This window comes from Emydura macquarii, unplaced genomic scaffold (genome assembly GCF_026122565.2).
Source record: "Emydura macquarii macquarii isolate MOO-44397 ecotype Brisbane River unplaced genomic scaffold, CSIRO-AGI_Emac_v2 contig_1253, whole genome shotgun sequence".
Taxonomy (NCBI): Eukaryota; Metazoa; Chordata; order Testudines; family Chelidae; genus Emydura; species Emydura macquarii.
This window is the reverse complement of record NW_027131390.1, coordinates 59,294,694-59,311,899: the sequence shown is the minus strand read 5'-3', so window position 1 is coordinate 59,311,899 and position 17,206 is coordinate 59,294,694. Positions and strand designations below refer to the sequence as shown.

The 17,206-nt window shown below is 44.3% G+C and overlaps 1 protein-coding gene across 1 annotated transcript in view; it reads right to left on the bottom strand.

Annotated features, from left to right (window-relative positions):
- The window catches only part of BOLL (boule homolog, RNA binding protein), an 80,860-nt gene that overhangs the window by 12,222 nt on the left and 51,432 nt on the right, over positions 1-17,206 (bottom strand). Inside the window, exons 10-11 of the mRNA XM_067549834.1 lie at positions 15,222-15,347; positions 13,555-13,653 (exon numbers count right to left, since the gene is read on the bottom strand). Coding sequence (XP_067405935.1) covers positions 13,555-13,653; positions 15,222-15,347 — 225 coding nt within the window. The remainder of the gene's footprint in view (positions 1-13,554; positions 13,654-15,221; positions 15,348-17,206) is intronic.

The following is a 17,206-nucleotide window of genomic DNA, read 5'->3' as shown; positions in this document are numbered from 1 at the left end:
TAGCTGTATGGCTTCCTGGCACAGAGCGGAGGAGCGTGCCCCCCCGCCTGTTTATATAAAACATGGCCGCTGTATTGTCCGTGAGGACATGCACTACTCTGCCCGTTAGGAACCTGAGGAAGACCTTGCAGGCGAAACGGACTGCTCGTAGCTCTCTGACATTGATGTGGAGGTGTAGTTCGTGAGGCGACCACAGACCCTGCGTGCTGAGGTCTCGGCTCATGTGGGCTCCCCAGCCCACGTCGGAAGCGTCCGTTATCAGCGTCACAGATGGGGTTAATTCTGCAAAGGGAACCCCCCGAAGTACCTCCCTCGGGTCTGTCCACCAGTTGAGGGACGTTAGTACCTGGGCTAGGATGGTGACCACCTTGGAGAGTGAATGTCTGGATGGGGTGTACTCCGAAGTCAGCCAACCTTGGAGAGGCCTGAGTTTGAGGCGAGCTAGTCTCACCACATATGTACATGCCGCCATGTGTCCCAACAGCTGAAGGCAGCGCCTGGCTGTCGTCGTGGGGAACCTGAATAACTCCCGAATGATGGCGGTCATGGTCTGGAATCGGGCCAGAGGGAGGAAGGCCCTGGCTTGGACTGCATCTAGGGTGGCCCCGATAAAGTCTATGCGCTGTACTGGGGTGAGTGTGGACTTCTGCTCGTTGATGAGCAGGCCCAGTCTGGTGCAAGTTGCGCAGGCTAGGGCTAGACTGTTCTGTACATGAACCCTGGATCTTCCCTGTATTAACCAATCGTCGAGGTAGGGGAATATCTGGACGCCTCTGCGCCGGAGGTGGGCAGCTACCACCGCCATGCATTTTGTGAAAACCCTGGGTGCTGAGGAGAGGCCAAAAGGTAGGGCCGAAAACTGATAGTGGGCACCCGCTACCATAAAGTGAAGAAAACGTCTGTGCCCAGGGAGGATAGAAATATGGAAGTAGGCGTCCTTTAAATCGAGGGCAGCATACCAATCCCCTGGATCCAGAGCGGGAATAATAGAGGCTAGGGAAAGCATACGGAATTTGAGGCGTTTGATAAACCTGTTGAGGCGGCGAAGGTCTAGAATAGGCCACAGGCCTCCCTTTGCCTTGGGGATAAGGAAATACCAGGAATAGAACCCCCTGCCCCTCTCCGAAGGAGGAACTTCCTCTACCGCCCCTAGGCGGAGAAGAGAGTGAACCTCTTGGACGAGGAGTAGCTCGTGAGATGTGTCCCTGAAGAGGGACGGGGTAGGGGGAGAGTCCGGTGGGAACGCCGAGAGTTGAAGAGCATAGCCTCGTTTCACTACGCTGAGCACCCAGCGGTCCGAGGTTATCCCCTGCCACTCTCGGAGGAAGGGATGCAGTCTGTCCGTAAAGGGTAGAGTGGAATCCAGTGGGATGGAGAGTGTTAGAGAGCTGCCCTCGAGCGTCCCATCAAAAGGACCGCTTGTTCTTCTGCTGGCCTTGCTGGGAGCCCCCTGCAGGGCCTTGGCGGTCTCGGCGGTTCGACTGCCTAAAACGGTCTCGACCTCGCCTAGGTGGAGGGGGTTGAGGAGGCAGTCTAGAGACAGGCTGTTGTTGCTGCTGCCGTTGGGGTCGCTGTCTGCCCTGGCGCCTTGTGGCCTGCGGCACATAGAGGCCTAACGATTTAAGAGTGGCTCTGGAATCTTTGAGCGCGTGTAACTTTGAGTCTGTTCCGTCAGAAAACAGGCCTACTCCATCAAAGGGCAAATCCTGGATGGCCTGCTGCACTTCCAACGACAGGCCGGAGGATTGCAGCCACGCCGACCGGCGCATAACGATTCCAGATGCCATGGCTCTCCCTGCCGCATCGGTGGCATCGCTTGCGGATTGGAGAGCCGCTCCAGCGACCGTCACTCCCTCCTGTAAGATGGTATTAAAGTCCTCCGCCATATCTGATGGTAGTGCGCGGAGGAACCTCTGGAGGGAAGTCCACAGGTTTAAATTGTACCTGCCAAGGAGCGCTTGGTGGTTTACTATACGTAGTTGTAACGCTGCAGTCGAATAAATCTTCCTCCCAAACAAATCTAATTTTTTGTTTTCCTTATTTTTGGGAGTACTCGACTGGGCTCCTTGTCTGTCCCGTTGATTAACGGCATCTACAACCAGCGACCCCGGGGGGGGGGGGGGGGTTGTACAGGTATTCAAAACCTTGGGAGGGAACATAGTACTTGCGCTCAGCCGTTTTAGAGGTGGCAGACACTGAGGCCGGAGTCTCCCACAGGGGCTTGACCACCTTCAACACCCTGTCATGGACTGGAAGCGCGACCTGTGTCTATGGACTCCCCCCTGCGACCGGTACAGCAGGGGGTACAGCAAGAGCCGACACCGGCATCTCCATGCAGGGAGCCTCCCCCGACCCCGGGGGGTGGGGGACCTCTCCTGCAAGGGCCGTCGACGCCAGAGGCGTTTGTAGCGGCACGGGCCCTCATGGCCATGGCCATGCCCACGCCTCCATCCCCCCCTCGGCCGAGGGAGTCAGGGTTGGCGTCTCGGGGTAGATCCGCGCTGGGTTACCCCGGTGGGCAGCGGAGACACGAACCATCGTCTCCCCCCAGAAGGTCAAGGACGGGGGAAGCGGGAACTCCCCCTCCTTGCTCCGACCTTAGGTCGTCGAGCACCTCGGTACCGCAGCACCGGGAGCGGGTCTAGAGGTTCCGAGAGTAGCCGCTCTACATCGGGCAACAGATCTTCGGTGTCCCGCCACCGTCCGGACAGCCAGCCGGCACCGAGGGAGGCTGACTATCCTCGCCCTTCGGTGCGCAGCTCTCGGCACAGGTCTCCCTCAAAGGACTCCCGGCACCGCTCTCCCTCTCGGCGCCGATCTGGCTCGCCTGCGGAGCCGAGACACTTGGAGCACGCACGCGAGCGCCGCTCTCGATCTTCGGTGCGCAGCTCCCGGCACCGATCACCGTCGCCTAGGGATGGCCGGCACTGATCCCGCTCCCGGCACCGCTCAGGCTCTCGGCACCGATCTCAGTCACCAGCGCGCGGCCGACGCTCTCCGTCTCCGGCCCCGGCGCGGCTCCCGGTGCCGCTAAAGCCTCGACACCGGTCCAGATCCCCGGTCCGGGCCCATGCAGATTCCCGGGACAGACATCGTTCCCGATCCGCGGGTAGCCATCGGGGTCCAGCTGATTCAGAGCCTTACCATCACCGCTCACTGTCAGCGAGGACCTCCAAACACAGCCCAGCGCGGCCCTCGGCACCGCATGCTTCGGCACCGAGGGATTCTCCGGTGCATCGGAGAAGGCATAGCTGCGGGCGGGACTGCTCCAGGTCACTGGCAGCTGACCGCCGCAGAGCCAGGAGGTCCCGGGGGAACTCGTCCAGCTCCAGCCGTTCCCCCCCCCCCCCCCCGGCCGTCATCGTAGACACCGCCGCAGCCGCTCCCGGTCATCCCGGAGCACATCATTGCCTGACCGGGACAAGGACAGAGGGAAGCGCCCTAAATCGTGCAGCCCGGCACCTTGCGGGCCTGCATCAGCTACGGCACCGGGACCGGTACCGACGTGGGTGCAGGGGCCCTGGCAATGGCCCTATTGGGGGCCATGGCCTCAACAACCCACCCAGGGCACAGTGTCGGCTCCCTCAGTGGCAGTCCAACCCCCGCCCCCACCTCCCAGTCAGGACAGACCAGACTCTTCTGACGAGGACTCTGACCCTCTGGAGGGTCCTTCCACGGGTCCCCTTCGCCAATCCTCCTCCTCTTCCCCTCCGGACACTACCTCTAGGGACCTAAGAACCCCCCTTCCTGATTTTAAAATGCATCAGGAACTATTAAAGAGGTTAGCGGATAACCTGCAGCTCGATCTGAAAGAGCTTTCAGAGGAGGAGGATCCTCTTTTCGGGAAGCGCGACCTCCTGCCGCTTCCTTTTCTTCGGCACCTTGTGCACCGGTGCTGCTGCCGGTGCCGGGGGAGCGCTGTGTGCCGATGAAATGCTCGGTGCCGACGGTGACCCCGCGGGCTCGGAGACTGGGCAAAGCGCCGACTCCATTAAGATGGTCCTGAGGCGGGCATCGCGCTCCTTTTGAGTCCTGGGTTTGAAGGACTTGCAAATACGGCATTTGTCCTTCCTATGGAGTTCTCCCAGGCTGCGGAGACAGCGATCATGCGGGTCGCTGACCGGGAAAGCCTTAGAGCACTCGGCGCAGGCTTTGAATCCCGTGGTGCCCGGCATGGCTCCGCGGAGCCCGTAAGGGCTAACTAACAACGCTAAACTACTATTTTTTTTTTTTTAAACTATTAACGTTTAACAATAAAACTAACTAACAACTAACTATAAGTAGAAAAACAGCTAAGGTAAAGGAGATTGCTACTTGCGAAAAGCAAGGGGCAGCGTTCCAAAAGACCGTCATGGGCGGAAAGAAGGAACTGGGGGCCACGGGGTCGGCAGGGTCCCTATATACCGCGACATGAGCGCGGCACTCCAGGGGGCGCAGGAGCCGACCCGCAGGGGGTTGCTAGGGGCAGAAAAGCTTCTGGAGGCTCGTGCACGGGGCGCGCACTTACCTATATTGGAATGCATATGAGCAATCACTCGAAGAGAGAAGTTCTGTTCCCAGTTTTGTGAGAGACTTGTTTTGTAACCTTAAGCTAGACACTTATCTTCTCTGTGCTTCACTTGTAAAATGAATATAATAATACCCACCTATGTCAAAATTATGCTGTGAGGCATTAATGTAAGTACTTTGAGATTTCTGGTAAAAGATGTTATAAAATGGCAGAGTCTTATATTAATGTCTATTGCCTTTTTCACAATGCTTATCCCATGACTTTACCTTCTAAAATGTCTCAATAAAATCACAGCCCTAGTTATATTATTACTGATTGATTATAAATAAAGCAAAGCATTTTGGTTCATCAGGGTCTTAATGAATTCATTGACCAAACATGACTGAAAGGTTTAGGTATGAGGAAAACTAATCGTTATAGGCACCAAAGCAATTTAAATATTTAAGAATGATCATAAATGCTTTTACTATAATTGATTCCCCTTGAGTAGAGTGAGACATCTTCATTGTCCTAACACTAGATTTTGTTTTGCCAAATAGTAAGAATTTTCCTAGACTAACAACTAAATCCTTGTGATAACTTTTTTTTACTAAAAATATCTCTAACCGTTCTTTTGATATATTGTTGCTGCAGATCTGTACTCTCAGCAAGGATACACCTTTGTTATTGCTTTCAAATATCAATGTGACTTTCATCACCAACAGCAGTAGCATCCCTCTCACAGAACTAAATATTTGAGATAATGGTATGAAGAATCTCTATCCTTCACTGTGGAACACCAAATAAATGGGAGAAGGTGAGTGAGTACGATTCTGCATCTTTTTCTCTCCCATAAAACTGGTGTATCTGAAAGTGGAAATCAATTTTAGTTACACTGTGTGGCCAGAGCCTGGCTTCAGCTATGTTCCCCTGCCTAGGTCTTGAACTAAGCACATCTTGCCTGAACCCAAGGATGCTCCACTCACTGGTGAGTCATCTTCAGACAATTCTTGAAGGAGAAATGGAGATCTCCACACCTACGAGACTGACTAGTAGTGAAAAACAATGAGTGACTGACTCAAAGTACTTACAGATTTCAAAATTCTTTTCTTAAAACAGGCACCTAGTTTAGCTTCATCATAAAAAGAATTATTTTGAATTATGAGCTTCATGGGCTGCTCTGAATTTCAGAAATGGACAGTTTTCCACATAAAATGTAGAAGCTAGCTTTGTCCTCTTAGAAAAGGCTTTGAGACCATTTAATAAAGGAACGCCTTGCCAGAACAGCATAAAGTGCAGAGTGATCTATTTAGACAATCTGTGGACTGAGATTGTTGCTTTGGGGGACAAAACTAAAAGGGATGCAAACAAGGCTTGGCCAGAAGTTACGGTGTTGATGCAGGAACCTAGTTGTGAAATTCTATTGTTTGTTATGCAGGAAGTCAGACTAGATGATTATAATGAGCCATTCTGGCCTTAAAATTATAAATCTATGATGTAATTTCTGAAAGGACTTTGTCCTATCCATACAGCTCAATACTTCTAATATTCAGCGCCTGGTTCCTTTTATTCATCTCCAGTTGAACTACACTTATAGCAGTGGAGTTACTCCTAAGCTACAGGGGTACAAATTGAGAAAATCCAGCAACCTGATTTGTGCAGTGTCCAGATACAATATGTATGTATTACATCTATTTTTATGGTATGTTTGATATGACTTGATCAAAGTCACTGTGTAATAAACACAACTGCTATCAACATGAAGCAGTACTCCTACATTGTAAGTGAGAATCAAGATCTGCAGGCATGGGTGCCGAAAGCACTGCAAGTGTGTGTGGTGGGGGGGCAACTCACACCACCAGCCCACCTCTCCTGGAGCCCTCAAGAGACTTCCCCCTCCCATCTGCCCAACACTTAGCCTGACCCTCCTTTTCCCCTCTCAGACTCTCCCCCTCCTACACTTGCCCAGCTCTCCCGGAGCCCCTGTCTTCCCCAATCAGCCTGACGCCCCCTGGAGGCTCTGCCTCCCCCACTACTAGTCCAACCCTCCTGGAACCTTTGTCTCCCCATTCCACTCCTCACTTTACCCTCCCTACTGACTCTCAGGTAATGGGTCTATCCCACTTCCTGGACCTGGCCAGTTCCCAGCACCAAGAGGAATCACCCCTACAGTTTCAGCTATCGGCAGGTGAGGGCACAATGCAGAGCAGGACCCCGATGCCAGCCAGCTGAACTATGGTATGCCCACTTTGGGGCATACCCATTTTGGGTAGCTTATTCTGAATCCTAGAAACTTCTGAATCCACTGACAAACTGAACTGATTGTGACTTCACTACATTCAATTCTGGACTCCTGATGAGCAGAAAGATATTGAGAAAATGGAGAGTTAAGAGAAAAGCTACAAAATTAGTGAAGGGTGGAAATAATTACTTATTCAAATGTAACTCTAATATTTCCTTGTAACTATGGACTCAAGTGTTGATATGGCCTATTCGTACAAAAAAAGTCCTCATGCTTATAAGTGCTCTTTGGGAATGACTGGGAGCTGCAAGAATGCATTGGGTCAATCTGATACAAAGCTAAAAATGCAATTGCAGTGCTTAAAAAAAAATAAAAATAATATCTGATAGAACAATCCCAGGCAGTAATGAAAACAAAACCCTTAAAAACCAGAAAATGCCTACATTTGACAGTAAAATTACTTAACTCACAAGATTAGTCATTTTCCTATAGAGAAGTTACCAGCCATAATAAAGAGCATCACCATCAGTGTAAAAAAAAAAATTGCCAGAAAACCAAAAAAAACAACATATGATTGAAGACACTGGCATCTGTTATTTTTGATAGGCATGTATGTCTCCATCTGGGGGCATCTGTCTCATCTAGAATCTAACCTAACAGCGAGGGTATTTTTAGATACTAACCTTTACAGAGAACAATTTTTAATAAAGCAAATAAATGTCATGTCAAAGAATGGACTGTTTTTATGGCTTTGATACAATAAAAATATGCTTATTTTCTGCACTATGTAAGATCACGAAGTCATTTTTTTAAAGCTTCTGTACATTTATGTAAAGTGGAAGATAAACTGATACGATCACTATGATCATCATGTTACTTAATCGTATAGAGATGTACACAATTGTGTAGGACTTAAGAAATATCACACCTCAATTTACTTTACCCATGCCAATAACATTGATGAAAATGCTTACTATGTATAAAAGGAGCTATGAAAATGAGCTAGAGAAAGGGAGATGTTCCTTGATTATATGAATCACTCCTATAATTAGTATTCTTCACAGATTCATTTTCAGCCTCTGATTTATTTTATTCTAGCTCCCTAATTTTAATCCAAGTCTACATTTAATGCTTTAGCCCCCTCTACTGGAAATCTCTATTGGGAATAGGTATTACATTAATAGAGAATTTTTCAAGATTTTTACATTTCCTATTTAAAAATAAAGTCCAGGGTGCCGTGCAATGAAAAAGAACACCCACATATAAAAGGCCTGAACATGTTTATCAGATTGTTTATAAAATGGAGGTTACTTACTGTAACTGGAAGTTCTTCAAGATGTGTGGTCCCTATATGTATTACACCAGTGCACCATGTGCAAGAGTACAGATGCAGCTGTACCTTACAGTTGCAGCTTGAGTTAGAGTGTAGTATGTGCTGACCATGTGGACAGAACTCCAAGTTGCTGCTCTGCAAATGTCTTGTAGCAGAACGCCCGATAAGTATATCTTGGAGGCAGCTTGGTGCTTGCGTGGAGTAAGCTGTAATACCCCCAAGAGGAGGACGTTTTGCTATATTGTAGCATTTTAAAATGCATCCTGAAACCCACTTAGAAATCCCCTGTGAGGATATGGCTTGCTCATGCCATCTTTCTGCTATGGCAACAAAGTCTCAGATTTTCTAATGGGTTTGGTTATTTGCAGATAGAATACCAGGGCACACCTGCTGTCAAGAGAGCGAAGTCTCCTGTCTTTGGAAGAATACAGGTAAGTGTATTGATTGATTTGGAACTCACACCCCAAATTTCTCCCCCAAGGTTTTGTCTACCTTAAGGGAAACTTTCTCTTTGTGGAATACTGTATAAAGAGGGTCTGCCTCATGGCTGCTAGCTCACTGACCCTTCTGGCTGTAATTATGGCCACTAAGAATCCCACCTTCGTGGACAGGTGGATCATGGCACATATTGCCATAGGTTCTAAGGGTGGACCTGTGAGTGTTGACAGGACAAGGTTGAGGTCCCATTGAGGCATAGGTTAAATGACTGGCGAGAAAGTCCTGATCAAGACCTTCATAAATTGCACAGTAACCAGGTGTGTGAAGACAATGTCCCTTACTGCAGGGAGGAAGGCACTAATTGCTGCTACATGTACTCACAGCAAACTCAGGGCCAGACCTGAAGATTTTAAGGAGAGGAGATAGCCTAGAGTAACTGGAATATCCATAGCATCTAGCAAATGTTGGTAAAAAAGTGCCACCATTTAGCCAGGTAGCAGGCTCTAGTAAAATCCTTTCTACTTTGGTTAAGGGATTTCCTGATGGGGGATGGGAGGCAGCATGCGTGTTCTATTTCCAATGCCTATCCAAGTACAAGGCTGTGAGGTGAAGTGAGCCTGCATTGGGGTGCTTAATTCACTCTCCCCCACATTCTGAGTTAGGAGATCCTGAAATGGGCAGATCCTGATAGGTGGGTGTGTGGACATCATTAGGAGTTCCATGAAGAAGAACTGTCTGGCCCAGTAGGGTGCTAGGAGGATGGTGGTGGCGCTGGTGTGACAAATCTTCTGTACAACTTATGGTGGTAGGGGGATGGGAAGAAAGACATATCTGAGCCATCTGTTGGGGAGCAGAAGAGCATCGCCCCGGGAATCACAGCCTCTGGCTCCCCTGGAGCAATACATGGTAAGCTTTTTGTTCATCTGGGATGCAGAGAGGTCCCCTAGCGGAATTCCCCATTGTGCAAATGTTAGTTAGAATTGTGTAGTGGACCTCCCATTCATGGTCTAGCTCTAGCTCAACTTGCCTGCCAGAGTTATGGACATCTGGGAGGTATGCGGCCTGTTTCGAATGTGGTTTTCCGAAGTCTGACTGCTTCCAGGCAGAGGGGATGAGACCTTGCTCCTCCCTGTTTGTTTATATAGATCACAGTGGTGATATTTTTCAACATTATCTGTACAGGTAGTGAGCGTATGAGGGGAAGGAAAGCCTTCCACACAAGGTAGCTGCTCTAGTTCCAGTAAGTTTATGTGTAGCCTGGTCTCCCTTGGGATACAGATACCCTGAGCAGTGTGTTGCTCCAGATGAGTACCTCACCCTGTAAGGAAGGCCCGTGTGACATACTTCACCTCCATGATTATTATAGTGTAACTGTGCATTGTTTCATGCAAAGTATATCATAAGATGTTTCTGGAATGCTCATGACATACTGAACATTATTGTTATAGTAATATGTTTGTTGCAATAGCATGTGTATGGTTATGAGGCTTCGCTATGTGATATGCCCAAAGATGTGTCTCCTAGCTAAACACATATCCAAGCAAGACACTCTGAGCAGAGGAGCAGTTCATGTCAAGAGCTGTGGACCATATTCCTTCCTCAAGGGAGGGGATTATAGAAGCCTGTGTAATCATCCTGAATTTCAGCTTTTGAATAAAGATGTTGAGTTGCCAAAGATCCAGGATGGGTCTCTGCCCTCCGTTTTTTGGGAGGATTTAGTAAATATGGGGAGAAGAACCCTCTCCCATGGTACTGAGGTGGGATGCAGTCTATCGCCTCCTGGCATACAAGTGATTCCGCCTTTTATTGAAGAATCAATTGGCTAGAGTGGTTCCCAAAGGGGCATTAGGAAGGCGGTTTGTGAGGAGGGAAAGAAAGAAACTCTATGGAGTATCCCTGATGGGTAATCTCAAGACCCAACTGTCTCTGGTGTTTTTTTCCTGAGGGCTGGAGTGTAAATCCCTAGGGATCACAGAGTGGATCTTGAGTACTTTAGAGAGTGCAGGGATTTGTCCAACTTTTCATTAAAAAGGTTGGACTCATCAAAGGGGAGGTCTTGGCTGGTGTTTTGGACCTCTCCAGGAAAGCCTGATACCAAAGGACTCATGGCTCCAGTTATGACTAGCCTTGTGGCCAAATTTATGGATGCTGTATGTGCGGCATCTACTTCAGCCTGGAGTGCCATCTTTGCCACTAACTTTCCCTTGTCCAGAAAGGACTGGAATTGGGCTCCATCTTCCATGGAAGTTTGTCTCTAAGGTCTGCAAGCTTAGCATAGGTAGTGAAATTGAATTTTGCTAATAAAGCTTGATAATTAGCTATACAAAATTGGAGACCTGCAGAGGGGAATACCTTCCTATCCAAGAGGCCCAGTCCTTATCTGCCTCGGTGGATTTCTGGCAGTGTGACCGAATTCTTTGTGTAGCCATCTGTACCACCAATGAGTTAGAGGCAGGATGGGAAAACAAAAAGCTCCTTTGGCAGGAACAAAATAACATCTTTTGGCTCTTTTTGGTCTAGGGACACAAGATGCTGGTGGGTGCCAAACTGCTCTGGCCAGTTCAATATAGCCTTGTTAATTGGAAGGGCCACCTTGGTCGATCCTTCCAGTTGCAAAGTCTAAGAGCCGGTATTGAGGGCACTGGACTTCTTCTAATGGGATCTATAGATTGTTAGTGACCCATTGCAACAGCTCTTGAAATTGATGGTGGTCATCCAATGGAAAAGATGATGGAGTGATATCATCTGGGGATGATGAGGAAGAACTGGTTCTAGCTCTTCCTTCTCATACACCTACAGAACTGACTGAGAGGATAGGTGCAGTACAATCCCTGAGACAGGTCCAGTCACCTGCTATTGGGGTTCCCAGGGCACCAGTAAGGCCAGAAGGAGGGATCCATTGGTCGTGGTGGCCCAAAAGAAGAAAAGTATTTCCTTTTACATCAGTTTTAAATCTGTTTCCTTTCACGTTCATTGGATAGCCTCTTGTTTTTGTTCTCTATACTATTCACTATTGGGGGAGCTGATATTTACCCCCTAAATTAAATTGCCTAACATACTTTCCATTATGAAAGATTCTTGTGATCTTTTCTTTGAGACGATCTCACAACTCCATTGTAGGAGTCATTTGATGTTTGGAAGGGGGAACCCACCCTAGGTTAGGGAAGTGCCTGTTCTTTGTTCCATGCAGAAATTAGTTACTTTGGAGTTCCTCAGTTTTTGGGTGCCCAATTTAAGACACCCAAAGAAGTATGATTTTCAGAAAGTGCCGACTACCCACTTTCCAAAGGTCAGACCCTTTAAGATGTCTCAAGTTAGACACCAAAAATTAAAACACCCAAAATCATTAATCACTTTTGATAATATTGGCCAGTATTCCAGGTGAGGGGGCATAGCATTTATATAGTGACATAATATTTTCAGTATTTAACCCATTCTTTACAAATCCTAATGTTACGTTTACTTTGAGTGCCACTGCACCTGAGTACAGGTTTCTAATGACACACTGTCCACAGTGACACCAAGATCTTTTTTCTTGGTAGTTTATTACTTTAGAACCCAGCAATGTCTGAGAAGTTCAAATTATTCCTTCCAGTATCCAAACCCTTGGATTTGCCAACACTGAATTCTATCTGCCACATTATGTAATTCATTTACCTAGCTTCGTTGGGTGCCTCTGAAGATTTCTCCTTCCAGTCTTCTCTGGTTTCAGCACAATTTAAATTATTGTTCACTCCTTTTCCCAGCATCATCAAAAACCATTTGTCATGTTAAAAAGTAACCATTTAATTTCACTGTTTTCTAGATCTTAATCAGTTTTGTATTCCATAGCAAATCTCTCACCCCATGATTTTGTAGTTTCCTTTTATGTGGGACTTTGTCAAAGGCTTTTTGAAAATCCAAATAAATTATTTTGACTGACTTGACTTTGTCATGAGGCAGATAGGCCCCATACCTAAAAGGAAAGGGTTAATGAGAGCCCATGGACCCAACTAGTCCTGCCCTACTAAACCTGTAGCAGATGTCAAGCATGGAGAGAGGAGTTAAAAGAGGAGGCCAAGAAGAACAGAGGTCTGCTTCTCCTGAAGCCTTGCTGCAGCCAGAGACTGAAGTAAGCCTGCTGGTTGGACAAGCCTACCCGTGGAATGGATGACCAGATCCTGGGAGACCAGCCAAAATATTATCTGCAAATAAGTCTTAAATATAAAGATGGGGTCCCATTGATGGTTCCTTTGATAACCATTGTGAAGTTGTGATTTTTACCTGAGTGTGTGTGTGTTTTGTGTTTTTTTTTTGGACCTTAACACCAGAAAAGGAGGAGGACTGAAATTTGCTTTGGCTGGAGGGCTAACACACTACCACTGGACCTCACAAGACAGCAAACCTACCAGTGGAGATCTGCAGCAGGGTGAGTTGTGCCCTGACTGGCCAAAAGGGGACACTACAGAGGCAAAACTAATCAGAGCCTTTAGCCTCTACTTTGTTAACATCCTCAAAATATGCTAATATATTAGAGGCATGATTTTGTCTTACAGAAGCTGGTCTGGTCTGTCCCTCTCTCCGCATGTTCAGCTACATATTTTAAAATTCTATTTTTATTATTGTTTCAGTCAATTTTTTCCTAGTAAGTAAGGCTTACTAGTCTAAGTCTCTGTACCATCCCTAGAGTCTTTTTTTAAAGACAAGCATTGCCATTTGCTAACCTCTAATCCTCTGGAATAGTAGCTGATTTTCAGAAGAGATGACATATTTTAATTAGCAGCTCAGCCACTTCATTATTAAGTTTCTTCAGAAATCCTCTGTGGAGTCCTGGTGATTTGTTACTTTAATTTATCAATTTTTTTCAGCTCTTCCTCATTTGACACCTTATTTTCTGACAGTCTCATATTTATCAACTGAATAGAATAATTTCAAGGTAGGTATCTCCTCAACATCCTTGTGGTGAAGACTGATGCAAAGAAAGAGTTTGGCTCCTCTGCAACTTTCTTGTCCTCCTTACTTATTATCTTTCAGTACATAAGACCAAAAGAAAAGAGAGACTACCAAACTTACTTTAACTGGCTCAGGCTGCATCACAGGTGTTGGCATGGCTATGGCACTCTGCGCATAAACCTGGTGATATGCTGCTTGAACTCCATGATCAGAATAGGGCTGTCATAAAAACAAACATTTAAAAATCTTTTTATAAAAGAGTACAAAAGCATGTTCTGTGTTTGTGTGTTTTTGTTTTGTAAGCTCTCATGATTTATTTTGCTAAAAATTGTGGATTAAGTTAACCTAACCACTGACGATTAATCAGTTTTTTTTAAATTTATTTTTTCCCATTGCAGAACAGATTTTGGTAAATCATTTAATACTGTGCATTTGTTTATCAGTACCATCCAGCACCTTTCTTCCTGACATGGGAGTACATTAAAGAGATTAATTTCCATGCTATGAATCTAATTCACTCATAACTTTAAAGGAATAATGTATAAATTTATTAGATTTATGTTAAAACTTAGTAACCAATATTTTGGCTTGCTTTAAAAAGATTTATTCAGGAAAGATGCAGAATGCATTTTTCTTCAACAGCTGCATTGTATGCATGTAGCTTCCCCTAACACCAATAGACTGTGTATCTGTGAATTGAGGGCATTGTACAGCTATATTTTCCTAAATAAATCCTGTTTTGTAGTTCATCAGCCTCCTCAAATTTCTTTGTACATAACTGGTAACCCTCTGATTCATGCACCTCAAGTGGTAGAGCATGCAAGATAAATACGAAATTAGACAGCAAAGTAGCTGCGTGTGCAGCTGCATAGGAAATGTCAATATATATTTGTTTTAAAAGAAAAAAAGCTCAGGCTTCTGCATATACCGTTTGTCACTTGCTATAATTTTTGGTGAAAAATACTTGACTTGGGCTCCCCTTCATAGTCCTTCTGGCTTCTTTGGTGATGAAGAATTGTTTTAAGGAAAGAATACTGTACCATGACATCATAATAAATGTATAGGTTTTTTCATAACTACATTTTCTGTAAAACATATTTTCCTGCCACCACTTATATATTCAATTACTAACAAATGGTTTTATTGTGTATTTTCTAATACTTTTCTCTCCAGTCTAAAAATTAACCATTTCTGGGTGGGGAAAAAACTGCAAAAAAGGATTGCTGTTGATTAAGAAGTAAAGATTCACATGCAGAAAACAGCAGAAAAGATTTAATTGTTATAACCTGGAGAACCTTAATATTCTAATCCCCAGAGCACTTGTCAAACACCGTGTTTCCTTACAGAAAAGTATTCCAGCCAATTTACACTGAAGCATTCAGCTCAGACTGTAGTCATTCAACAGTCCTAACACGCAGTCCCGTCCGCGTGTTAATGTCAATCTGAATAAAGATTAGTAGAAACATTTCATCTAGTCCTCCCACTACTGCCCACAATCTAGTGGTGGCCTTTCAAAATATTTCAGAATCCGATGTTTCTGCTAGGGAGTCATGCCAGGAGCTGTGAGATAGGTACCCAAGAGGCACAGCAATTGTAATGGCTTAAAACAATAGTACTGTGGACATGGAGAAAAAGTGTGCAAAGTATTTTAAACTTTTACATGGCTGATGTAGTTGCACCAAACTGTGCTTAAATTGGTTCTGTTTAACTAGTTTAAATAAAAAAAAGTTCAAGCTTCTATTGCATATAAATATATATATTCATATGCAAAAGTTCCATGAAAGTACCTCTGGAACTGCAGCTTCCATTAGAGAAAGAGGAGGTACACATCCACTGTCCTGTGCAATTTCTAGTGGTTGATAAATAACTTCAGAAGGGTGCAGATAAAAGAATGAGGTTGAAGAGGCAGGAGACTGAAATAAAACAAGATTTAGTATAGGTTACTGAACTGTGCCATAGGTAAGCAACACCAAATGAAAGACTTAAGGAACTGACATTGAAATTTAGGCAACTTAAAAAATATTTAAAAGTTTCAGATACTCACTTGGCTTCGAGTCCTCTTGCTATTTTTGCATTTTTACAAACAATTTTTCTTATTTTAAAAATGTCTCTCTCCTCTGCTATGTGAAGGACCAACACAAACAAAAGGGAAAAGTAACCAACAGACTGACTTGACTATACAGCGGAAATAGTTAAGATGATTTTACATGAAGTGCTGTCAAAAGCACTCAGTCAACAAATTGTAAAAATGAAGTATTTTCTCCTCATTCAGTCACAGTAATCTTAGATACTACTGTAAAAAGTTTTAAAATACAAGTATGAATTTTAAAATTGATGGTGTTGCTTTAACATTTTAATCCCAGGAACAATTTGGTAGAAAAGAAGAAAGAAAAAATACAAAAGTCAGAAAGCAGGAGAGAGAGTTTTCTAAGCACATTAAAATTGAACTGATTTACTTTTAAAAGTAAATAAAATATAAAAAGTTTTTAAGATTCCAAATCCATAATTGAAAATGTATGTAAACTAAATATATTTATAAAACATTATACAAATAATTGAAAAGTTGCTTTTTTGTTTTTAAATCCATGGAAAAATGTGATTGAATATTCTGTTTCTCCTGCAACAGTTGGCATAAAAAATAACTAAAGCAGAAGAGGAAATATTGCTTTGTGACAATAAAAATACAGAAACCTGAACATCAGTTATGGCACTTAAATAGAAAATTGTCAAGTATTGTTTCTAAAACATATTCATTTTTAAGTTTTAGGTCTACCCATGCATTCTGTTAATCATTTATAATATTATGAAGGTACTGATACAAACTTCGTAAGTTAAGATTATGTTGAAATTTACACTTAAAGCACATTTGTGTTCCACATTTTAATTTAGTCTTCAAATTTACCATCACAACTTTTCAGATAACAAATTAATTTTATTTCAACACACAATTAAAAAAACAAAACAAAGAAATCTGCCCCCCCCCAAATTAATTAACTTAGTTAAGGTTGCATTTCCTATTAATACAATTACTAATTTATCAAACATTAGACTCCACAGTCCAACAACAAATTCACTTTCATTTTTAATACAGACCCACTCCCAATACACATGTATACAAAACCATAATTCTATCCTCCGACTTTCTCATGTAAAGTAATACTACATATATCTATAAATTAACTATCTAGCTTAGTTTGTAAAGCATTATGTAAGTTTGTAGTGCTAAATAAAATGTCCAGTCTTGTAAATCTTTAATTACATGAGTAAAAGTTTTCAGATTTGGAAGAAGTCTATCTTTGCACCCGTGCCCTAAAAAGCTTGAAATTATTGGCTCTCTGCCTGCATGAAGCTCAACAAGCACAGACCCCTGTGCCCATACTATACTTCATAAAAGCGCAGATAACCATGCTTACTGATTCTGATGAAGGGTCAAGTCCTTGAAAAGATTTTATTTATAAAGTTTTTCAGCTCATCTTTAGCAATCAGGTAACAAAACCCAAAAATTATTAACGGTAATGTGACCCAATCATAAAACAAATCATTAAACCAATGTAAAAAAAAAAAAAAAATCCCTCATGCATACCACCCACTGCCTCCAAAAAACTTCAGATTAAACAAATAAGAAATGCTGTTTTCACTGACAAATGGAGGAGTGAGTGGCTCAAACAGTGACCTCATATGACATTTAAGAACCAAGTTCCAATTCCAAATCGGAATAGGGCATTTGACTTATGGGAAGAGATTTCCAATTCCCCTGAGGAACCGCACTGTA